The sequence below is a fragment of the Mustelus asterias genome, chromosome 10 (assembly GCF_964213995.1).
Source record: "Mustelus asterias chromosome 10, sMusAst1.hap1.1, whole genome shotgun sequence".
Lineage (NCBI taxonomy): Eukaryota > Metazoa > Chordata > Chondrichthyes > Carcharhiniformes > Triakidae > Mustelus > Mustelus asterias.
Window position 1 is genome coordinate 114,981,920 of NC_135810.1, and position 22,297 is coordinate 115,004,216.

The 22,297-nt window shown below is 46.1% G+C and overlaps 1 protein-coding gene across 9 annotated transcripts in view; it reads left to right on the forward strand.

Moving 5' to 3' along the window:
- gyg2 (glycogenin 2) overlaps window positions 1-14,168 on the forward strand; it is a 121,529-nt gene extending 107,361 nt beyond the window's left edge. For 5 of the 9 annotated variants that reach the window (XM_078222496.1, XM_078222497.1, XM_078222499.1 and 2 more), the window contains 3 exons: window positions 3,718-3,762; window positions 11,205-11,252; window positions 13,796-14,162. In XM_078222496.1, coding sequence (XP_078078622.1) covers window positions 3,718-3,762; window positions 11,205-11,252; window positions 13,796-13,957 — 255 coding nt within the window. In that variant the 3' untranslated portion in view covers window positions 13,958-14,162. Of the gene's footprint in view, window positions 1-3,717; window positions 3,763-7,971; window positions 8,059-11,204; window positions 11,253-13,795 lie in introns of all 9 variants that reach the window. The other 4 variants (XM_078222502.1, XM_078222494.1, XM_078222498.1 and 1 more) reach the window with 2 other exon arrangements.
- The last annotated feature ends 8,129 nt before the right edge of the window (window positions 14,169-22,297 follow it).

Genomic DNA, 22,297 nt, shown 5'->3' on the forward strand with positions numbered 1-22,297 from the left:
AGCTAGCAGCTTCACAGTTCATGAAAGCAAAATACCACGGATGCTGGAAACCTTCGAAATGGAAACAGAAAACGCTGGGAAAACTCGGCGGGCCTGTGGTGAAAGGAACAGAGTTAATGTTTGTCTGTGCGGCTCTTGGGTCGTTCGCACTCAAAACATTAACTCTTCTCTCCCCACAGATGCTGCCAGACATGCTGCGTTTTCTAACACTTTCTGTTTTTGTATCGCACTAGTCCATTTGGGTATATATATTTTTTCAAAATGACACTTTGTATGTTCCTATAAATGGTTGGTTTGTGAAACCTGTGTCTCAATCATGTCATGTCACTGTGCCAGGTAAGAGTGGGTTAACATAACGGAGCAATCCATGACTTGGCCAGATCTGCCTTTACCATCTATCCACCGCCTGTATGTTTCTGACTGATGTCCTGCCTGTTTTGAGAGTGTAACCTCAATGCAACCGGACTGATGATCTTAGTTCTACTAATATCCACAGGCGAAGGCTAGCATCGTTGCTACGTTAATAGGCTGGTAGTCCAGGGCCTTGGCCATAATCCAGACAACGTGAGTTTAAAATGGCACTCTGAGAATTTGAACACCATTTACAGCAATATATATATAAAGATTTTTTTTTTCTCACTGTTATCAGTATTGTTTTTTTTCCTTACAAGAGCTAGTATTAGTAAGTTGGCCATCAAGCAGTTTAATTTGGGGGAGAGGCAGTGGCATAGTGGTATTGTCACTGGGCTTGTAATCCAGAGACCCAGATTAAGATCCGGGGACGTGGGTTCAAATCCCGCCACGGCAGATGGTGAGTTCAATAAAAATCTGGAATTTGGAATTAAGAATTTACCGATGACCATGAAACCATTGTCGATCGTCATAAAAACCCATCTGGTTCACTAATGCCCTTCAGGGAAGGAAATCTGCTATCCTTACCTGGTCTGGCCTACATGTGACTCCAGAGCCACAGCAATGTGGTTGACTCTCAGATGCCCCCTGGAATGGAGGGCAGTTAGGGATGGGCAATAAATGCTGGGCCCAGCCAGCGACACTCCCATCCTGTGAAATGGATAAAAGAAAAGTTGTAACAATCTGACTGGCTCACTGAATATCTTGGGGAATGAAATCTTGGACTAGTCTTTTTGTGACTCCAGTTATTTACCCCGGTCAGGCTGACTGCAACCTGTGGCACTGGAGATACATGTGATTCTTTAGCATCTATTTTTTTTTTCCCCAGTTAGATCAAGTTTGAGCCACTAAATCAAGAAAACAAGAGCAGCGTCTTTTATTGTGGGGATAAAGTGCTAATATAAGCACCTGACTATGTTTATACTGGAACAATTGAGAAAATGATATAAAATAAAATGTTTGAAAAAATAGTTGGGATTAACTTAACTTCATTTTGTTTTTTTTCCATTGATATATAATTCAATACAGGTAGTCTAGTCTATTTAGATGTGCAAATTATACCTTGTACCAGAGAGACGTGGTAATTTGCCTTGTATTTGGTATAGAAATGTCTCATTTTCACCTTGCAGTCCCCAGTAGTTTTGACTGGAGGCAATTTTTTTCTCAAAGGCTCTTCAGGTTAAAATAAAAGGTTTATTTTTCCAGGTGGTTGACTCACAACTCACGTCTGAAGTGGCCTACCAAGCCACTCTAGAATGCTGGAGTTGGTAATAAATGCAGTGTGAAGCTACAATTACTGTGCATGAGGTGTTTGATTGCAAAGGGCTTCAAAGCCATTCCATACCCCAGCCCCCAGAACTTCCTGCTCGATGTCCTTCCAGGGTAGTGAAGAGATTATGTCACTGGACCAGCCTGGAGGCTTGGACTAACGATCCCAAGAATGTGAACGGAAATCTTACTGTGGCTGTTTGTGAATTTAGTTGACGAGAGGGGAGGTGGTGGCACAGTGGTATTGTCACTGGACTTGTAATCCGTAGACCCAGGGTAACGCTCTGGGGATCCAGGTTCAAATCCCATCATGAGTTGAAAGTCTAATAGCATTGTCAATTGTCGGAAAAATCCATCTGGTTTATCAGTGTCCTTTAGGGAAGGAAATCTTGTGTCTTTGCTCAGTCTGACTTACGTGTGGCTGCAGACTCTTAATTGTTCTTGAACTGAGGAGCATCAGGGATGGGCAATAAATGCTGGCCTAACAAAAAATTGGCAAGTCATGTTGCAACTTTATAGAGCGTTAGTTAGACCGCACGTGGAATATAGCGTTCAATTTTGCTTGCCACACTACCAGAAGGATGTAGAAGCTTTGGAGAGGGTACAGAAAATATTTACCAGGATGTTGCTGGCATGGAGGGCATTAGCTATGAGGAGAGGTTGGAGAAACTTGATTTGTTCTCACTGGAATGGCGGAGATTGAGGGGCGACCTAATAAAAGTGTACAAGATTATAAGGGGCAAGGATAGAGTGGATAGTCAGAAGCTTTTTCCCAGGGTGGAAGAGTCAATAACTAGGGGGCCAGAGGTTTAAGGTGCAAGGGGTAAGGTTTAAAGGAGATGTACGAGGCAAGTTTTTTACACAGACGGTGGTGGGTGCCTGGAACTTGCTGCCGGGGGAGGTAGTGGAAGCAGATACGATAGTGACTATTAAGGGACATCTTGACAAATACATGGATAGGATGCGAATAGAGGATCCGAATCAGACCAAAATGACATGGGTTGTGCAGGCTGGCGCTATGGTCCCCGGAAGGGTAGGGGGTTTTGGTTCAGACGGGCAGCATGGTCGGTGCAGGCTTCGAGGGCCGAAGGGCCTGTTCCTGTGCTGTAATTTTCTTTGTTTTAACGAATGACGCCTACGTCCCATGAAAGAAAGAGTAAGAAAAAGTTGGTAACAGTAAAAAGTGACCTGAAGCTATTGGGTAGTTCTACAAAAATTCCAATTTAAACACTAACATCTTTTAGGCTGTGACACTGCTTGCTTAACTGGTCTGACCTACCTGTGATCCCAGTCCCAGACTAACTATGGTGTGCAAGGGTAGGTCAACTCATAAGTCCTCAGGTTAACTAGGAACCCCCAAATCTCTCAATGTTTCTAATGGGAGAAGTTAGATCTGGCATGATGATTGAAGCTGAATGACTTGAGGTTTTAGTGAATTAGGTCAGTATTGACAATATTCTCCATCCTGCCCTCTAGTTACATATGGACAACTTGAGGTTTGGTGGGAAGGCGGTAAACGCATTTTGATATATCCCTTGAAGGATGTGTTTTTGCTTGTGGCTTGATGGTGAATGTAGACGGACTGTTCGGTCTTGGGAAGGAGCACAAATAAGTTAACCTTGTGAAACATTCGCCTGCGGGCTTGCTGGATTAGGATCGGCAACCCTAGAACCCACAATATATATATTTGCCCCTCTCTTGACAGAGGGATGTTCCTTTGCAGCAGCTGAACTTGCAGCAATCAGACCAAAATGACATGGGTTGTGCAGGCTGGCGCTACACAGGCCCAGTGTCTTTACCCACTCGGCCTTTGGTTCTGGGTTAGATTTAGGCCACTCTGCCTGGCGAGCTAGACTGGCGGTAGGTGGAACTTCCCTTCGCTGAGATTTTCGGTTTTCAAGGGGGAAAATGAAGAATGGCGGAAAGTTATGAACCAGTTAAGAATTTGTTTAATTCATTTATTGCAAGTCGTAAGTTACTTTGAAAGCAGGGATATTAATTGAGCTTTTATTGTTGTTTGTACAATTTTCCATTTAGAGAACAGAAAGTATAGAACCTGGCCCGTCTGTGCCGGAAAAACAAGTAAGTATCTGTTTACCAGTGAGAAACTGTACTACTTTTAAAATTCTGTCGTGACTATAAGAGATGGTGCCTTGGGTTAACTCCTGATCCAGTACTGCCCAGTGAGGGGGCTTTGCCCCAAGGATTGTTTCTTATCCACTGTGCCTGCAAGTGTGGGTGATCTGCATTGACTAGCTCTGGCTGGGTGTCCTTTTAAAGCTTAATTATTAGTCACGAGTAAGGCTTACATTAACACTGCAATGAAGTGACTGTGAAATTCCCCTAGTCGCCACAATCCGGCGCCTGTTCGGGCCAATCCACCTAACCAGCACAGTCTTTCAGACTGTGGGAGGAAAACTGAGCACCCAGAGGAAACCCACGCAGACACGGGGAGAACGTGCAAACTCCACACAGACAGTGACCCAAGCTGGGAATCGAACCCGGGTCCCTGGTGCTGTGAGGCAGCAGTGCTAACCACTGTGCCACCGTGCCTCCTGGATGTACCACGTTACCTGGTCTCCTGCCTTGAGCTACCCACCCCCACACGCTGCCTCAATTGGTCCATACTCTTCGCACGGCCTTCCCCACAGCCAATGAGAGAGCGTGCAACTGTTTTGATGCCTGGTTGGATTAACCTGCAGTTTGTGAAACAGCCTGTTCCCCTCCTCCCCGCCCCCCCCACCCCCACACCTTACCTCCAATAGTTTCATAATAAATGATGAAAGAAATTTTTTTTAAAGTTGGCCAAACGCATCGAAGCTTGTTCTCCTGGGTTGCTTAAAGCTGTATCCTGGAGGTTAATCCTCAAGTCTTGAAGACTCCAGGATCCTGAAGGGTTGGCGATCCGCTTGACTGGGAGGACTGAATTGTGGAGTTAACCCTTGCATATTTGTGCCAGTGAGCCGTGACTACCTGAGTGCTGTGTACTAATCCATATTTAAAAATAAATTCTGAAACTGTTTCTCGCAAATATCCTCTGTCGACTGTATAAAAGCCCGGATTTGTGCCGCTTTTAAGATGAAATGTCACACAATTGGAGAACTTATTGTCCACCTTTTATCACAACGTTGCTTGAAGTGTTCTTTGGTCCCACAACCTCAGACCGGCACTCCTGTATGAGACCTACATGATTATGCCCTTCCTGTCGTTTGCCACTTCAGCACACCGCCCTGCTCTCCTGCCCACATGTCCGTCCTTGGCCTGTTGCAATGTTCCAGTGAAGCCCAATGCAAACTGGAGGAACAGCACCTCATCTTCTGATTAGGCACTTTGCAGCCTTCTGGACTGAACATTGAATTCAACAACTTCAGAGCATGAACTCTCCCCTCCACCTCTGCCTCCACCCCATCTCCATTTATTTTATTTTATTTCATTTCTTCTCTTTATCCCATTGCTCCATTTTTTTATTGCTTTACATTCTTATTTTTCCACTTCTAAAATCTCTCTTTCAATTTTGTTCCCCCCCTCCCACCCCCAACTAGGGCCATCTGCCACTTTCCTACACTCCAGGGTGGCACAGTGGTTAGTACTACTGCCTCACAGCGCCAGGGACACGGGTTCGATTCCTGGCTTGGTTCACTGTCTGTGTGGAGTTTGCACATTCTCCCTGTATTTGCGTGGGTTTCCTCCGGGTGCTCCAGTTTCCCACTGTCCAAAAATGTGCAGGTTAGGTGCATTGGCCATGCTAAATTGTCCCTTAGTGTCAGGGGGACTAGCTAGGGTGAATGCATGGGGTTATGGGGATAGGGCCTGGGTGGGATTGTGGTCGGTGCAGACCCGATGGGCCGAATGGCCTCCTTCTGCACTGTATGATTCCATGACTCTGCACTTTTGCTGTTTACACATTCTGATCTCTCAATTGACGCTATTAGCACCATTCCTGGGCTTCATCATCACCATTTACGCTCTCTTTGTTTTTTTGTTTATGCCATCCCTCTCAATCCCCTCACCCTCACAGTATAAATCACATCCTATTTCCCTCGTCTTTAGCTCTGATGAAGGGTCATCCGGACTTGAAAGGTTGACTCTATTCTCTCTCCACAGATGCTTCAGACCTGCTGAGATTTTCCAGCATTTCCTGTTTTTGTTTCAGGTTCCAGAATCCCCAGTATTTTGCCTATATGATTATATCCCTTCTCCTTTGATCCAACTCATGGATATTCCTGCGGCCCCTCGGGTTCAGCGGGTAGATTAATAGGTTTAATGTTGTTGATGTAGAGCTTTGTAGGCAAGAAAATAGAGAGAGCTCTGGTAATACGCTGCAGTGACAACAACAAAGGACAGCATGGTGGCACAGTGGTTAGCACTGCTGCCTCACAGCTCAAGAGAAGTGGGTTCGATTCCTGGCTTGGAGTTTGCACATTCTCCCCTTGTCTGCGTGGGTTTCCTCGGGTGCTCTGGTTTCCTCCCATGGTCCAAAGATGTGCGGGTTAGGTTGATTGGCCATACTAAATTGCCCCTTAGTGTCCCCAGATGCGTACGTGAGAGGGATTAGTAGGGTAAATGTTTTGGGTTGCAGGGATAGGACCTGGATGGGATTGTTGTCAGTGCAGACTCGATGGGCCAAATGGCCTCCTCCTACACTGTGGGGATTCTATGAATGGAAGCCTTGCTGTCCTGTGAGATAATGGTTTGTGCTGCAGTGGTTAAGCATCACCTGCTGTGGCTCAGGAACCCCACTCTGTCCTGGCAGTGTCTGCTGCACTTGCTGCAGAGGACAGTAGACTGAGGAGGTGCAGGATTCGCTGGCCTCTGTTTTCTCGGGGCCCTCTTCTCCACCAGCTGAACTATCTGTTTCTGCTCACCCCTTCTGATGCCCCTCCAAATGGGCAGCCTCCAGGAACCACAGCATCAGCAACTCCTGCCCCCCTCCCGTTGCCAATATCTGCCATCTTCATATCCCAGTTTTCTTGGGACTGGAGGCATGGATGCCCAAGAGGTTGTGACCTAGTGGTCAGTTCACCGTGATTTATTCTGGTTAAAGTGCGAGTTATGCTTTGGAGTTTTGATGGTGTGTTGATTTAGATGTTTCAAGGTACATTGGTGAAGGGCATTGTTTAATTACATGCTTGGAGCATTTATAAAGAGAGACTGCTGGGGCACTGGGTTGAGTTTTTAAGTTTATTTATTAGTGTCACAAGTAGATTTATATTAACAACTGCAACGAAGTTACTGTGAAAGTCCTCTAGTCCCCACACTCCGACGCCTGTTCAGGTACAACTGAGGGAGAATTTAGGCATGGCCAATGCACCTAACTGGCACATCTTTTGGACTGTGGGAGGAAACTGGAGTACCCAGAGGAAACCCACGCAGACAAGGGGAGAACGTGCAGACTCATAGAATCGTAAAAGCCCTGCAGTGCAGAAGGAGGCCATTTGGCCCATCGAGTCTACACCGACCACAAACCCACCTGGGCCCTATTCCCGTAACCTCAACTATATACTCTGCTAATCCCCCTGACACTAGAATCAAGTTACCATGGCTAATGCACCTAACCAGCACATCTTTTAGACTGTGGGAGGAAACCGGAGCACCCGGAGGAAATCCATGCAGAGACAAGGAGAACGTGCAGACTCCACACAGACAGTGACCCAAACCGGAAATCAAACCTGGGTCCCTGGGGTGTTGCGGGTCAGTAGTGCTAACCAATGTGCCACGGTATCGCCCCTATATGCTGAAGGTACCTCACTGCCCCTGTATGTTTAAGGTACATTGGTGAAGGGCATTGTTTAATTACATACTTAGAGCATTTATAAAGAGAGACTGCTGGGGCATAGATTAGGTTAGGAGGCAGACATGTAATGTTGCACTGTACCAATCAAAAAAAGGATTTGCACCAAGGTTCATCCAGCTTGGGGTCCATTTATCATGGAGAAGTTTGAAAGTAGCATTTATTATGACCTTGGGGTAAATTTTTAATTGCCTGCCCAGGCATGGAACTACCAGCTTTTAAGATGGGAAGTTGAGATGCAATGCCAGTTTGGCCCCCAGCTGGTTGATAAACTATCCCTAGGTCAAGACTTGGCATTTTTCTTGTTCCCATCATTGAATTTGGATTGCACAGAAGATTTAGCAGCATCATTGCATCAATCTGTGATAATTGGAGTTCATCCATTGCCTTTTAAGAGGAATATATGCCTTATTGTATACGCCGTAGCAATTAATTTTCACAGAGATTAAGCCGAGTGTGATGAATTGATGTTTACAGATGATTCTCCTTATTTCCAACAGCATTATTTTTCACACAAACGTACAGATAATGTAAGGCATCAGAATGTGTCGTTAGCTGCCGAACCCAGTACGTCGTCTGTGGAGATGGTACATATGAATATCAGACTGCAAATAGCCTCGTAAATCAATCCTCTCAACTATCCAGCCATTTTTTCCAAATAAACTAACTTGCAATCTAACACTTGGGCACGCTAATTAGGGGAGGCGATGGCCTCAAAGAACAAAGAAAATTGCAGCACAGGAACAGGCCCTTCGGCCCTCTAAGCCTACACCGACCATGCTGCCCATCTTAACTAAAAACCCCTATGCTTCCGGGGACCATATCCCTCTATTCCCATCTCATTCATGTACTTGTCAAGATGCCCCTTAAAAGTCACTACCGTATCCGCTTCCACCAACTCCCCCGGCAACGAGTTCCAGGCACCACCAGTCTCTGTGTAAAAAATCTGCCTCGTACATCTCTTTTAAAACTTACCCCTCGCACGTTAAACCTATACCCCCTAGTAATTGACTCTTCCACCCTGGGAAAAAGCTTCTGACTATCCACTCTGTCCATGCCTCTCATAATCTTGTCGACTTCTATCAGGTCTCCCCTCAACCTCCGTCGCTCCAGTGAGAACAGACCAAGTTTTTCCAACCTCTCCTCATAGCTAATGCCCTCCATACTAGGCAACATCCTGGTAAATCTTTTCTGTACCCTCTCCAGAGCCTCCACATCCTTCTGGTAGTGTGGCGACCAGAATTGAACACTATATTCCAAGTGCGGCCTAACTAAGGTTCTATAAAGTGGCAACATGACTTGCCAATTTTTTAACTCGATACCCCGGCCGATGAAGGCAAGCATGCCGTATGCCTTCTTGACTACCTTCTCCACCTGCATTGCCACTTTCAGTGACCTGTGTACCTGTGCACCCAGATCCCTTTGCCTACCAATACTCCTAAGGGTTCTGCCATTTACTGTATATTTCCTATCTGTATTAGACCTTCCAAAATGCATTACCTCACATTTGTCCGGATTAAACTCCATCTGCCATCTCTCCGCCCAAGTCTCCAACCGATCTATATCCTGCTGTATCCTCTGATGGTCCTCATTGCTATCCGCAAATCCACCAACCTTTGTGTCGTCAATATACTTACTAATCAATCCAGTTACATTTTCCTCCAAGTCATTTATATATATATATATTACAAACAGCCATATATGTGTAAAAAGCCTTGGGATTTTCCTTAATCCTGCTGGCCAATGCTTTTTCGTGACTCCTTTTAGCTCCTCTTACTCCTTGCTTAAGTTTCTTTCTACTTTCCTTGTATTCCACACTTGCTTCGTGTGTTCCCAGCCTCCTAGTTTTGACAAATGCTTCCTTTTTCTCTTTGACTAGGCTCACAATATCTCTCGTTATCCAAGGTTCCCAAAACTTGCCAAACTTATCCTTCATCCTTGCAGGAATGTGTCGGTCCTGAATCCCTATCAACTTACACTTGAAAGCCTCCCACATGCCAGATGTTGATTTGCCCTCAAACATCTGCCCCCAATCTACATTCTTCAGTTCCTGTCGAATATTGTTGTAATTAACCTTCCCCCAATAAGGCCTCGTAGTATTATTGCTAGACTGTTAATCCAGACTGTACTGGGTATCCAGGCTGGAATCCTGCCATGTCAGATGGTGGAATTTGAATTCAATAAAAAAAAATCATCTGGAATGAAGAATCTACTGATGACCATGAAACCTTTGTCGACTGTCAAAAAAACCCACCTGGTTCATTAATGTCCTTTAGGGAAGGAAATCTGCCGTTCTTACCTGGTCTGGCCTACATGTGACTCCAGAGCCACCGCAATGTGGTTGGCTCTCAACTGCCCTCTGAAATGGCTCAGCAAGCCACTCAGTTCAAAGACAACTAGGGATGGTCAATAAATGCTGACCCAGCCAGCAACAACCATGAACTATGAATTATTTTTGTTTTGAAAGTCATACTGAAGAGTTTAATAAGAAATCTTTTCAGGTATAATTGCTCTTTCTCTTATAAAAGATGGCTTGGCCAACCTTTGTTTGTGTGAAGTGTGCCACATCCTGCGGATTATCTTGTGCCATGATGACTTGGTCCATCCTGTCTCTGCCCCTTTTGCCACTGCATGTCTGATTCTGACGCAGCATGTGTTTGGCGTGCGGTGAGGAGGGCTAACCGGGCAGCAACTGCTCCTGATGGTCCAAGTCCCACAATGCGGAGTCACAGTCATTGCGTGAATCTGGTGTGGAAGCTGCTGCCTCTTGTCTCTGATGTGTTACTCAAAGCGAGTTGAACAGCTCACAGCATCTCCAGAACCCAGTCCTTTCTTATTTATTTATTTTTTTCCTTGCTCAACTTTTGAATTTCTTTGCCACTTCATTCCTTTGATGGGATGCACCTTGCCGCTAAATCAATGACGCTGAACGACTTAAGAATTTTAGGAAAACGAATCGCGGTTTAGGTTTTCTTTTGTCTTAGAATCCATCGAATCCTGCAGTACAGATGGAGGCCATTTGGCCCATCGAGTCTGCACCGACCACAATCCCACCCAGGCCCTATTCCCGTAGCCCCACATGTTTACCCTGCTGTAATACCCTGACACTAGAGTCAATTTAGAATGGCCAATCAACCTAACCCACACGTCTTTCGGACTGTGGGAGGTAACCGGAGCACCCGGAGGAAACCCACGCAGACACAGGGAGAATGTGCAAACTCCACACACAACAGTGACCCAAGCCGTGAATCAAACCCGGGTCCCTGGCGTTGTGAGGCAGCAGTGCTAACTACTGTGCCGCCCTAAGTTTCTTCCTGTGTTCCTTCTGTCCCCACTCGCCAACCCTCGGCCAAGCCCCTAGGGAATTGTTAACTACTTGCTGAGTTGTATTTCAAGAAATGGGATAGGATGACTCATGGTACATGGTCTTATTAAATGACAGAGCTGGCTTGAGGGGCTGAATGGCCTACTCCTGTTCTGAGATGTCACTGTGCTCCTGCTTAGTAGACCTTCTGTCCTTGAGTAGTTTTTGGACAGTGTGCGTGCTAAGGCCAGATTTTCACTGGGCAGAATGTACTTGCAGCATTCACTGAGCATTAAAGGGAGAAATGAACAGAATGTGATTTCTGTAACTTGATGGAACCTATTGTAATAAAATTTGAGTCACTATGTATCAGAAGTTAGTTTGAAAACCGAGTTATTAATAGGTTTGTTTGTACGCTTTTTCGTTTAGGATGTGGGAATGATACCTCCTCCTGCCAGAGATGAACCGGGTACAGAAGTAAGTGTGCGAATTGAGGCCCTTTTTATTCTTGGGTTACATTTGTATCTTCACTGTTCGCTAAGGAAAGAATGGGAGGAATAAGACCATAAGATGTAGGGGCAGAATTAGGCCATTCGGCCCATCGGGTCTGCTCTGCCATTCAATCATGGCTGATTTAATTCTCATCCCCATTCTCCTGCCCTCTCCCCGTAACCCTTGATCCTCTTATTGGTCAAGAACATATCTCTGTCTTAAAGACACTCAATGACCTGGCCTCCACAGCTCTCTGTGGCAATGAATTCCACAGATTCACCACCCTCTGACTGAACAAATTCCTTCTCATCTCCAGTTTTAAAGGAGTGTCCCTTCCCTCCGAGGTTGTGGCCTCAAGTTCTCGTCTCTCCCACTAGTGGAAACATCTTCTCCATATCCATTCACAATCTGGCATTAATGGGCCAAATGGCCATGTTCTGTATGGCGCAAAAGCTTTTTCCATAGCTATAACCAACTTGTTTACCAGCGGATGAGATCAAAGGTTTATAGGCTCCTGTGACTGATGTGACTCGGTGGGAGGAAGCATTTTGAGACCCCCCCCCCCCCCCGTCCACCAGGCACAAGTTTTGGGCAGAATGCTAGAGGGCTGGGGGTGCCTTCTGACCCTTGAGGTGGGCAAGGCCTTCCTTTTTGAGGTGTAGGTGATCAGAAGTAATGGTGCTTCAGGTGATCGGGGACATCTAACAGTGAGCTGAGCCCAGAGGGAATGCAGATTTGAAGGGCAGCCCATCAATGTTGTGAGGCTAGATGTTCTCAAATGGCGGTCGACAGGCATCTGGGCAGAGAGTTTCGAAGGAGGTTGTGGAATAATCTAAATAGCACCCACGGCTGCAATGCCAAGGGTTGGGCACACTCCGATCATCACATTTATTGGCGGTGTCTTGACGGCAGAGGGGCCACACACCAGGCGGCATGTGTCAATGGCAGTCAGGCCAGTAAACAGCAGAGTGGAGGGACAGGGCAAATACATGAACACTGAGCATCTGTGCAGATATGATGGGCCAAATCATCAATAAGAGATCTAGGGGTACATGTTCATAGCTCCTTGAAAGTGGAGTCACAGGTGGATAGAGTGGTGAAAGCGGCATTCAGCATGCTTGGTTTCATTGGTCAGAACATTGAATACAGGAATTGGGACATCTTGTTGAAGTTGTACAAGACATTGGTAAGGCCACACTTGGAGTACTGTGTACAGTTCTGGTCACCTTATTATAGAAAGGATATTATTAAACTAGAAAGAGTGCAGAAAAGATTTACTAGGATGCTACTGGGACTTGATGGTTTGAGTTATAAGGAGAGGCTGGATAGACTGGGACGTTTTTCTCTGGAGTTGAGGGGTGATCTTATAGAAGTCTACAAAATAATGAGGGGCACAGATTAGCTAGTCAATATCTTTTCCCAAAAGTAGGGGAGTCTAAAACTAGAGGGCATAGGTTTAAGGGGAGAGATACAAAAGTGTCCAGAGGGGCAATTTTTTCATACAGAGGGTGGTGACTGTCTGGAACAAGCTGCCAGAGGTAGTAGTAGAGGCGGGTACAATGTTGTCTTTTAAAAAGCAGTTAGACAGTTACATGGATAAGATGGGTATAGAGGGATATGGGCCAAATGCAGGCAATTGGGATTAGTTTAGGGGTTTAAAAGAAAAGGGGGCAGCATGGACAAGTTGGGCCGAAGGGTCTGTTTCCATGCTGCAAACCTCTATGACTCTAAATGACCTCCTCCTACACTGTAACAATTCTGAGAGTTGGAAGTGGGGGGGGGGGGGGGGGGAGAGTTACACCTGAGATGGTGTCAACATGAGTGACTGAATGCCAGGTTGGAGAGCCACCTTTAAGGGTGAGCCCCCAGGTATCACACCACTGTGGCTCTGTCCTCCTCCTCACTGAATACGATCATATTTATATGGTTTCCGAATTCAATTGGTGCTCATAATGCATTAAAGGATATTCTAAGACTCTGACCAGGCTACCTTTTGAGGAAGATTAATTCCAAAGTCTCTCAACCCTCGAAATAAAATTCCACCCCTGTCCGCAATGTTTCTTCTTGTTTTCAAATGGTGGTGTCTAGTTCCAGATTCTCCCACCAGAGTAAACATCATTTCCACATCCACCCTGTCAGGGTCCCTCCCCCTCAGCCAGTCTCTGTCTCTCACTTTCTCTGTCTCTCGGCCGGTCTCTCTCTCTCTCTACCCCACCCAGGGCCGTTTGCGTTCTCCCTTCCCTTCCCCAGGCCGCCCTCTCTCTCTCTCTCTCTCCCACTGTGGGCACTCTCTCTCTCTTCCCCCGGGCCCTACTGTCTCCCCCTGGGTCCTACTCTCTCCCCCTGGACCCTTCTCTCTCTCTCTCTCTCTCCCCCGGGCAACCTCTTTCGCTCCCGCCCCCCAGGGCTCCTCTTTCTCTCTCTCTTCTGCCTCTCTCTTTCTCTCTCTCTCTTTTATCTTGCTTTTTTTAAGCTTTCTAAAATGCTGAGTCCTCTTGTATTTTGTTCCCCACCCCTTCCCCCTTCAGGAGGACGTAGCTGCCTCTTTTGCAGACCTGTCCTTGGAGAGGGATGCAAAGCAGCAGGTGCAAACAGAGGAAAGGCGTCGATGGGAAGAAGGCAATGCGGACTATCTGGGAAGGGATGCATTTGCAAATATTCAGAAGAAGTTGGATCGGTTTCTGAAGTAGTGATCATGCGCCCTTGGGCCAAAATACTTTTTTGCTTATATATAATAATATGGATGGCAGCTCAATCCTGAGGCAAAGAACAATATTGACTGTCCATTTAATATTGCATTGTATATAGATTTTGATTTTGGATGAAATGTGTGTATTTTTTTTTACATTCATTCGTGCTATTAAAAAGCATTTGCTGATTAGAGTGGTTGCATTTAACTACAGACAATGATGTCACCTTTTTATAGCTTGGAGCATTGAATGAAATTTTGAGGGCTTTTCACTGCAAACTGTCAATGTTCACACCATCATTGTCCCCTGAAACTGACTGCAACTTCAGGTTTTAACACATGCTGATTTGTGGATGGCACAGTGGTTAGCACTGCTACCTCGCAGCGCCAGGGACCCGCGTTTGATTCCATCCTTGGGTGGCTGGCTGTGTGGAGTCTGCACATTCTTCCCATGTCTGCGTGGGTTTCCTCCGGGTGCTCCGGCTTCCTCCCACAGTCCAAAGATGCGCAGGTTAGGTGGATTGGCCATGCTAAAAATGCATGGGGTTATGGGGATGGGGGAGAGGGGAGAGCCTGGGTGGGATGCTGTTCCAAAGAATCCGTGCAGATTCGATGGGCCCGAATGGCCTCTTTCTACACTGAAAGGATTCTACAGTAATTGCGATCTGTCATTCAGCGCTGCACAAAAGGAAAAGCAGAAACGTGTTAGGGATGTCCTCAAAGCACCGCTGTAAGTGGCAAATGTAGCCGCTGACTCGTGGGTTGTGACTGACCCGAAGGTTCATCGAGGATGGCACCAAATGCATTGAGAGACTTTGTCGGGAACATGGCGAGGTGAAATCAAGGCGTCGGAGGGAGTGGTCAAACCTTCAAACCACCCAGCTAACCAACTCTTCCAGCAACGCATACCCTGCATGTGGCAGAGTCTGCAGACTGCGCATTGGACTTAGCAACCATCCCAAAACCCATCAAACTGGACTGGAAGCAAGACATCCTCAATCCCACACATCTGCCCAAAGGGGGGAAGTCAAGTTGCACAGTGGGTCCCCCCCCGCCCCACCCCTCACGCCCACAAGAGTTGACATTCCGTGGACGTGACAAAAACTTTCAATTTTCCACTGTCTCCTTGCATAGCGTCATGGAGATTTACAGCATGGAAACAGGCCTTTAGGGCCAACTCCGTATTTGAAACTAATAACTTGAGGGTGACTCGTGACTAAAGTTAAGAAGGTTTATTACCAGCAATATAAATATGTATCTACAGTCAATGGTGAAGTGACAGAACTAAAGACATGATGCCACTCTGCATTATAAACCCCACGTAAAAAGTTACCTCATGTTCAACCAATTGGGCTTTTAACTCCAACCTGCATAATTACTATTGCTGAACAAAAGATCTGACCTGGGAAAATAATTTTATGTTCTTGGATTGTCTCAGTTATAATTAACCACTAGATTATTTAAACTATTTATCTGGAAGAAAGTGATACACAGCTTCTATCTTTACCCCACATGTATGTCCCAATTTCTAATTTGCTCCTAAAAAGTGGTTTGGCTTTAGTGCTCTTCATTTGGAAGGATTCCTTCTCCTGCCGCTTACCTGGGCATTACAGTGGCACAATGCTTAATACTGCTGCCTCACAGCGTCAGAGACCCGGGTTTGATTCCTGGCTTGGGTCACTGTCTGTGCGGAGTCTGCACGTTCTCCCTGTGTCTGCGTGGGATTCCTCCGGGTGCTCCGGTTTCCTCCCACAGTCCGAAAGACATGCTGGTTAGATGGATTGGCCACGTTTAACTCTCCCTCAGTGTACCTGAACAAACACCGGAGTGTGGCAACTAGGGGATTTTTCAGAGTAACTTCATTGCAGTGTTAATGTGAGCCTACTTATGACACTAATAAATAAACTTAACTTACCTGTGCATCCTGTTAAGCAATTAACCCATCCAACATGAAAAGGGAGGTGTACGTTAAGTCCAGGCAACAGAAAACAGATGGAGCTCTGGAGGAATACAGAGAGAGTAGGAAAGAACTCAAACGGGGAATTAGAAGGGCAAAAAGAGGTCACGAGATGTTCTTGGCAAGCAGGATTAAGGAGAATCCTAAGGCATTCTATTCATACGTTAGGAACAAAAGAGTTGTCAGGGAGAAAATCGTACCTCTCAGGGACAAAGGAGGGGAATTATGCTTAGAACCCAAGGGAATAGGGGAGATCCTAAATGAATACTTTGCATCGGTATTCACGAAGGAGAGGGGCGTGTTAACCGGGAGTGTCTCGGAGGGAGGTGTTGACCCGTTAGAGAAAATCTCCATTACAAGAGAGGAAGTGTTAGGTTTTTTAGGGAACATTAAAACTGACGAAGCCCCAGAGCCTGATGGCATCTATCCTCGACTGCTCAGGGAGACAAGAGGTGAAATTGCTGGGCCTCTGACGGAAATCTTTGTCGCTTCTTTGGACACGGGTGAGGTCCCTGAGGATTGGAGGATAGCGAATGTGGTCCCGTTGTTTAAGAAGGGTAGCAGGGATAACCCAGGAAATTATAGGCCGGTGAGCTTGACGTCCATGGTAGGGAAGTTGTTAGAGAGGATTCTTAGAGACAGGATGTATGTGCATTTAGAATGGAACAATCTCATTAGTGACAGACAGCATGGTTTTGTAAGAGGGAGGTCATGCCTTACAAATTTGGTGGAGTTTTTTGAGGAAGTGACAAAAACAGTTGATGAAGGAAGGGCCGTGGATGTCGTCTATATGGATTTCAGTAAGGCATTTGACAAAGTCCCACATGGCAGGTTGGTTAAGAAGGTTAAGGCTCATGGGATACAAGGAGAAGTGGCTAGATGGGTGAAGAACTGGCTTGGCCATAGGAGACAGAGGGTAGTGGTCGAAGGGTCTTTTTCCGGCTGGAGGTCTGTGACCAGTGGTGTTCCGCGGGGCTCTGTACTGGGACCTCTGCCATTTGTGATATATATAAATGATTTGGAAGAAGGTGTAACTGGTGTAATCAGCAAGTTTGCGGGATGACACGAAGATGGCTGGACTTGCGGATAGCGAAGAGCATTGTCGGGCAATACAGCAGGATATAGATAGGCTGGAAAATTGGGCGGAGAGGTGGCAGATGGAGTTTAATCCGGATAAATGCGAAGTGATGCATTTTGGAAGAAATAATGTAGGGAAGAGTTATACAATAAATGGCAGAGTCATCAGGAGTATAGAAACACAGAGGGACCTAGGTGTGCAAGTCCACAAATCCTTGAAGGTGGCAACACAGGTGGAGAAGGTGGTGAAGAAGGCATATGGTATGCTTGCCTTTGTAGGACGGGGTATAGAGTATAAAAGCTGGAGTCTGATGATGCAGCTGTATAGAACGCTGGTTAGGCCACATTTGGAGTACTGCGTCCAGTTCTGGTCGCCGCACTACCAGAAGGACGTGGAGGCTTTAGAGAGAGTGCAGAGGAGGTTTACCAGGATGTTGCCTGGTATGGAGGGTCTTAGCTATGAGGAGAGATTGGGTAGACTGGGGTTGTTCTCCCTGGAAAGACAGAGAATGAGGGGAGATCTAATAGAGGTGTACAAGATTATGAAGGGGATAGATAGGGTGAACGGTGGGAAGCTTTTTCCCAGATCAGAAGTGACGTTCACGAGGGGTCACGGGCTCAAGGTGAGAGGGGCGAAGTATAACTCAGATATCAGAGGGATGTTTTTTACACAGAGGGTGGTGGGGGCCTGGAATGCGCTGCCAAGTAGGGTGGTGGAGGCAGGCACGCTGACATCGTTTAAGACTTACCTGGATAGTCACATGAGCAGCCTGGTAATGGAGGGATACAAACGATTGGTCTAGTTGGACCAAGGAGCGGCACAGGCTTGGAGGGCCGAAGGGCCTGTTTCCTGTGCTGTACTGTTCTTTGTTCTTTCTGGGAACTGCTAAAGAAACTCCGAGCACAATATTGGAATTGGGAGGACTTGCGACGCAGGGGGTGGTATCCTGCCTCTGAATCAGAAGTTCTGGGTTCAAGTCCCATCCCAGGACCCGATGGTCACAGATGGGGAGTTTATAACTTGACCAAATAAGTTGAGTGTTAACTTGTAAATCGTTCCAACAGACACACTGATGACAGCTGGCTACAACGTGCATGTAAAAATATGTTGCTACGGTGACTTGGGCAGGACTGCTATCATGCTTCAGATTGGTGTCAACTGCGTAGGGTTCAATCCCTGTCCTGGTTTGAGTGGATCCGTCTGGATGGGGATTGTCCTGCCTTTGGGCAGAGAACTGGAGAAGGAGAAATAGGAATTACATGGATCGCAAGTCTTTATCCAATCTTATGTGTGTTCTGGAAAGGTCACACTTTCACTTTTAACACTCCATCAAACTTGTGCCAGATACATATTGTATCCAAAAAAAAAGTCCATATTTGAAACTATAATAACTTGAGGGTGACTTGTTGTGACTTCAAGTTAAGAAGGGTTTATTGCCAACAATATAGATAGCATACGAGCAATGGTCAGACAGAACTAAAGACACGAATATGCTCGGTGCTCCCCAGCTCCGACTGAGATTCAGCCCCAGACCCGCGTCCTTGTGCTCGATTGCCTCGGCTTCCCATACTCGCTCTCCATAGGGTCCGGCCCAATCACATGGCTCTCCGAGATCACCCCTTAGATTGGCCACAGTACCTTAGCGCCCCTTTAGTGGTCATTATTGTCGGTGCAGATTCGATGGGCTGAAGGGCCTTTTCTGCGCTGTATGACTTTATGACCACAGAAGGAAGCTCAGCAAAATTAGCATGGATACTACTTCATATTGGCAGGTACTTGCAAAGAAAGGCTGATACCAAGGTGGCAAACATGTTTCGTGACATCAGCTGGAATTTTACCCCCCCATGAGAATTGGCGCGGGCGTGGGGTGGATCAGGGAAAGGTCCATTGACCTCGGGTGGGGTTTTATGCTTTCCAGGCAAGCGAGGCCATAAAATCCGGCCCATCATGTTCACATCATGACATACATTACTTGCCCCTTTATTAAAAGACAACTTTTCTAAGTTGATTATGTGTCTCACTAACTATACAACAACAGTTGAAAGCAAACAAACAAGTTTCTGTCAATATGCACACTTGGCATAATCTAAATTACATTTACATATCGAATTCAGTAATTGGTTAATGAAGCCCCCTTATCTCCTTGCAAGTTTCGGTGTAGGGTCAAACTTTGGACTGCTTGACTTTGGTTTGGAACTCCCAGAAGCCTCTGTTTCTTAGAAACTGGAACTCCAGCTGAATTCTGAAATGATTCGCACTCTGCCAAGAGCTCGTGATCCAGTAGATCAGTGATGAGCAATCTAGGCTCATGAGTGGGCCACATAACAAAGAACAAAGAACAGTACAGCACAGGAAACAGGCCCTTCGGCCCTCCAAGCCTGTGTCGCTCCATGGTCCAACTAGACCAATCGTTTGTATCCCTCCATTCCCAGGCTGCTCATGTGACTATCCAGGTAAGTCTTAAACGATGTCAGCGTGCCTGCCTCCACCACCCTACTTGGCAGCACATTCCAGGCCCCCACCACCCTCTGTGTAAAAAACGTCCCTCTGATATCTGAGTTATACTTCGCCCCTCTCACCTTGAGCCCGTGACCCCTCGTGATCGTCACCTCCGACCTGGGAAAAAGCTTCCCACTGTTCACCCTATCTATACCCTTCATAATCTTGTACACCTCTATTAGATCTCCCCTCATTCTCCGTTTTTCCAGGGAGAACAACCCCAGTTTACCCAATCTCTCCTCATAGCTAAGACCCTCCATACCAGGCAACATCCTGGTAAACCTCCTCTGCACTCTCTCCAACGTCTCCACGTCCTTCTGGCAGTGCGGCGACCAGAACTGGACGCAGCACTCCAAATGTGGCCTAACCAGCGTTCTATACAGCTGCATCATCAGACTCCAGCTTTTATACTCTATACCCCGTCCTATAAAGGCAAGCATACCATATGCCTTCTTCACCACCTTCTCCATCTGTGTTGCCACCTTCAAGGATTTGTGGACTTGCACACCTAGGTCCCTCTGTGTTTCTATACTCCTGATGACTCTGCCATTTATTGTATAACTCCTCCCTACATTATTTCTTCCAAAATGCATCACTTCGCATTTATCCGGATTAAACTCCATCTGCCACCTCTCCGCCCAATTTTCCAGCCTATCTATATCCTGCTGTATTGCCCGACAATGCTCTTCGCTATCCACAAGTCCAGCCATCTTCGTGTCATCCACAAACTTGCTGATTACACCAGTTACACCTTCTTCCAAATCATTTATATATATCACAAATAGCAGAGGTCCCAGTACAGAGCCCTGCGGAACACCACTGGTCACAGACCTCCAGCCGGAAAAAGACCCTTCGACCACTACCCTCTGTCTCCTATGGCCAAGCCAGTTCTTCACCCATCTAGCCACTTCTCCTTGTATCCCATGAGCCTTAACCTTCTTAACCAACCTGCCATGTGGGACTTTGTCAAATGCCTTACTGAAATCCATATAGACGACATCCACGGACCTTCCTTCATCAACCGTTTTTGTCACTTCCTCAAAAAACTCCACCAAATTTGTAAGGCATGACCTCCCTCTTACAAAACCATGCTGTCTGTCACTAATGAGATTGTTCCGTTCTAAATGCACATACATCCTGTCTCTAAGAATCCTCTCCAACAACTTCCCTACCACATGGTGGCCTCTTTCATCTCAGTAAGCTGTAAGATTGAAATGGGGCATATGCACCAACCATGACCGTATGAATAAGATTAAATACATTTAATTCATGCCAAATACTTCATAATGAGTTACAGAAAATGCTTAATCATTCATATATTAGAATAAAGGGCAGTACAGCACAGGAACAGGCCGTTTGGCCCACCAAGCCTGGATGATCGTTGATGCCTTTCTAGACTAAAAACCTTTTGCCTCTATGTGGTCCGTATCCCTCTATTCACTGCCTATTCATGTATCTGCTTCCACCACCTCCTCTGGCAGGGCATTCCAGACACATGCCATCTTCTGTGTAAAAAAACTTGCCTCTTACATCTCCTTTAAATTAAACTAATCCCCTTTCACCTTAAACCTCTGTCTCCTAGTAATTGACATTTCCACCCTGGGAAAAAGACTCCGACTATCCATTCTATCCGTGCCTCTCATAATTTTGTAAACTGCTATCAGGTCATCCCTCAGCTTCCGATGTTCAAACGACTGACCTAATAGTCTCGAGGCCCAGGCTAATGTTCTGAGGGACATGGGTTCAAATCCCACCATGGCAGACCCGCCATGTCTGCTTGGGTTTCGTCCAGGTGCTCTGGTTTCCTCCCACAATCCAAAGATGTGCGGGTTAGGTGGATTGACCATGCTAAATTGCCCCTTCAGTATCCAAAGATGTGTAGGTTAGGTGGATTAGCGACGGTAAAATGCCACCACAGATGGCAGATGGTGGAATTTGAATTGAATTTAGAAAAATCTGGAATTTAGAATCTAATGAAACCATTGTCGATTGTCGGAAAAACCCATCTGGTTCACTAATGTCCTTTCCTTGAGAAGGAAATCTGCCATCCTTACCTACATGTGACTCCAGAGCCACAGCAATGTGGTTGACTCTCAACTGCCTTCGGGCAACTAGGGATGGGCAATAAATGATGGCCAGCCAGTGACGCCCATGTCCCACAAATGAATTTTTTAAAAAGTGCAGGGTTATGGGGCTCCGTTTCGGGGAAGGTCTGTGTGATACTCTTTCGGAGAGTCGGTGCAGACTTGAATGGCCTCTGTCTGCACTGTGGGGATTGTATAAAATGTCATAACATTCAAGGCTATGGGTCAAGTGCCGGAAATTGGGATTAGTGTAGATTTAGTATAATTTTGTTGGTGCAGACTCAATGGGCCGAAGGGCCTCTTCTGTTTTGGATGGTAGGGTGAAGTGAGGGCATGTTTGATCTCATTTTGCTTGACAAAGATTTGGAACAAGACAGAGTGAAAGGGTGGCCCATTATCTGAGACAAGGCAATAGGGACAGTGAATTGTCTGTTGCTCGTTCAACTGTCCTGAGCTTCCATAAGGTGCACTTCTTGTTCCTGTTTCGTTCTGGAACAATTTTGGCTAGAACTTAGAAAAATCTAATCTTGCGATCCTAAGGTTCCTTTTTGAAAGAAGTAAAAATGCCTCACTCACATTTAATTTGTTAATGCTTTTACAACTGTTAACAGAATTTCAATATTCTTTTTCATCACAGTAAGTTCAAATATCACCTTATCATGCCAGGAATGTGGCAGAAGGTGGTGTGACTGACTGATAAATTGCATCTAAAACTAAATGTTG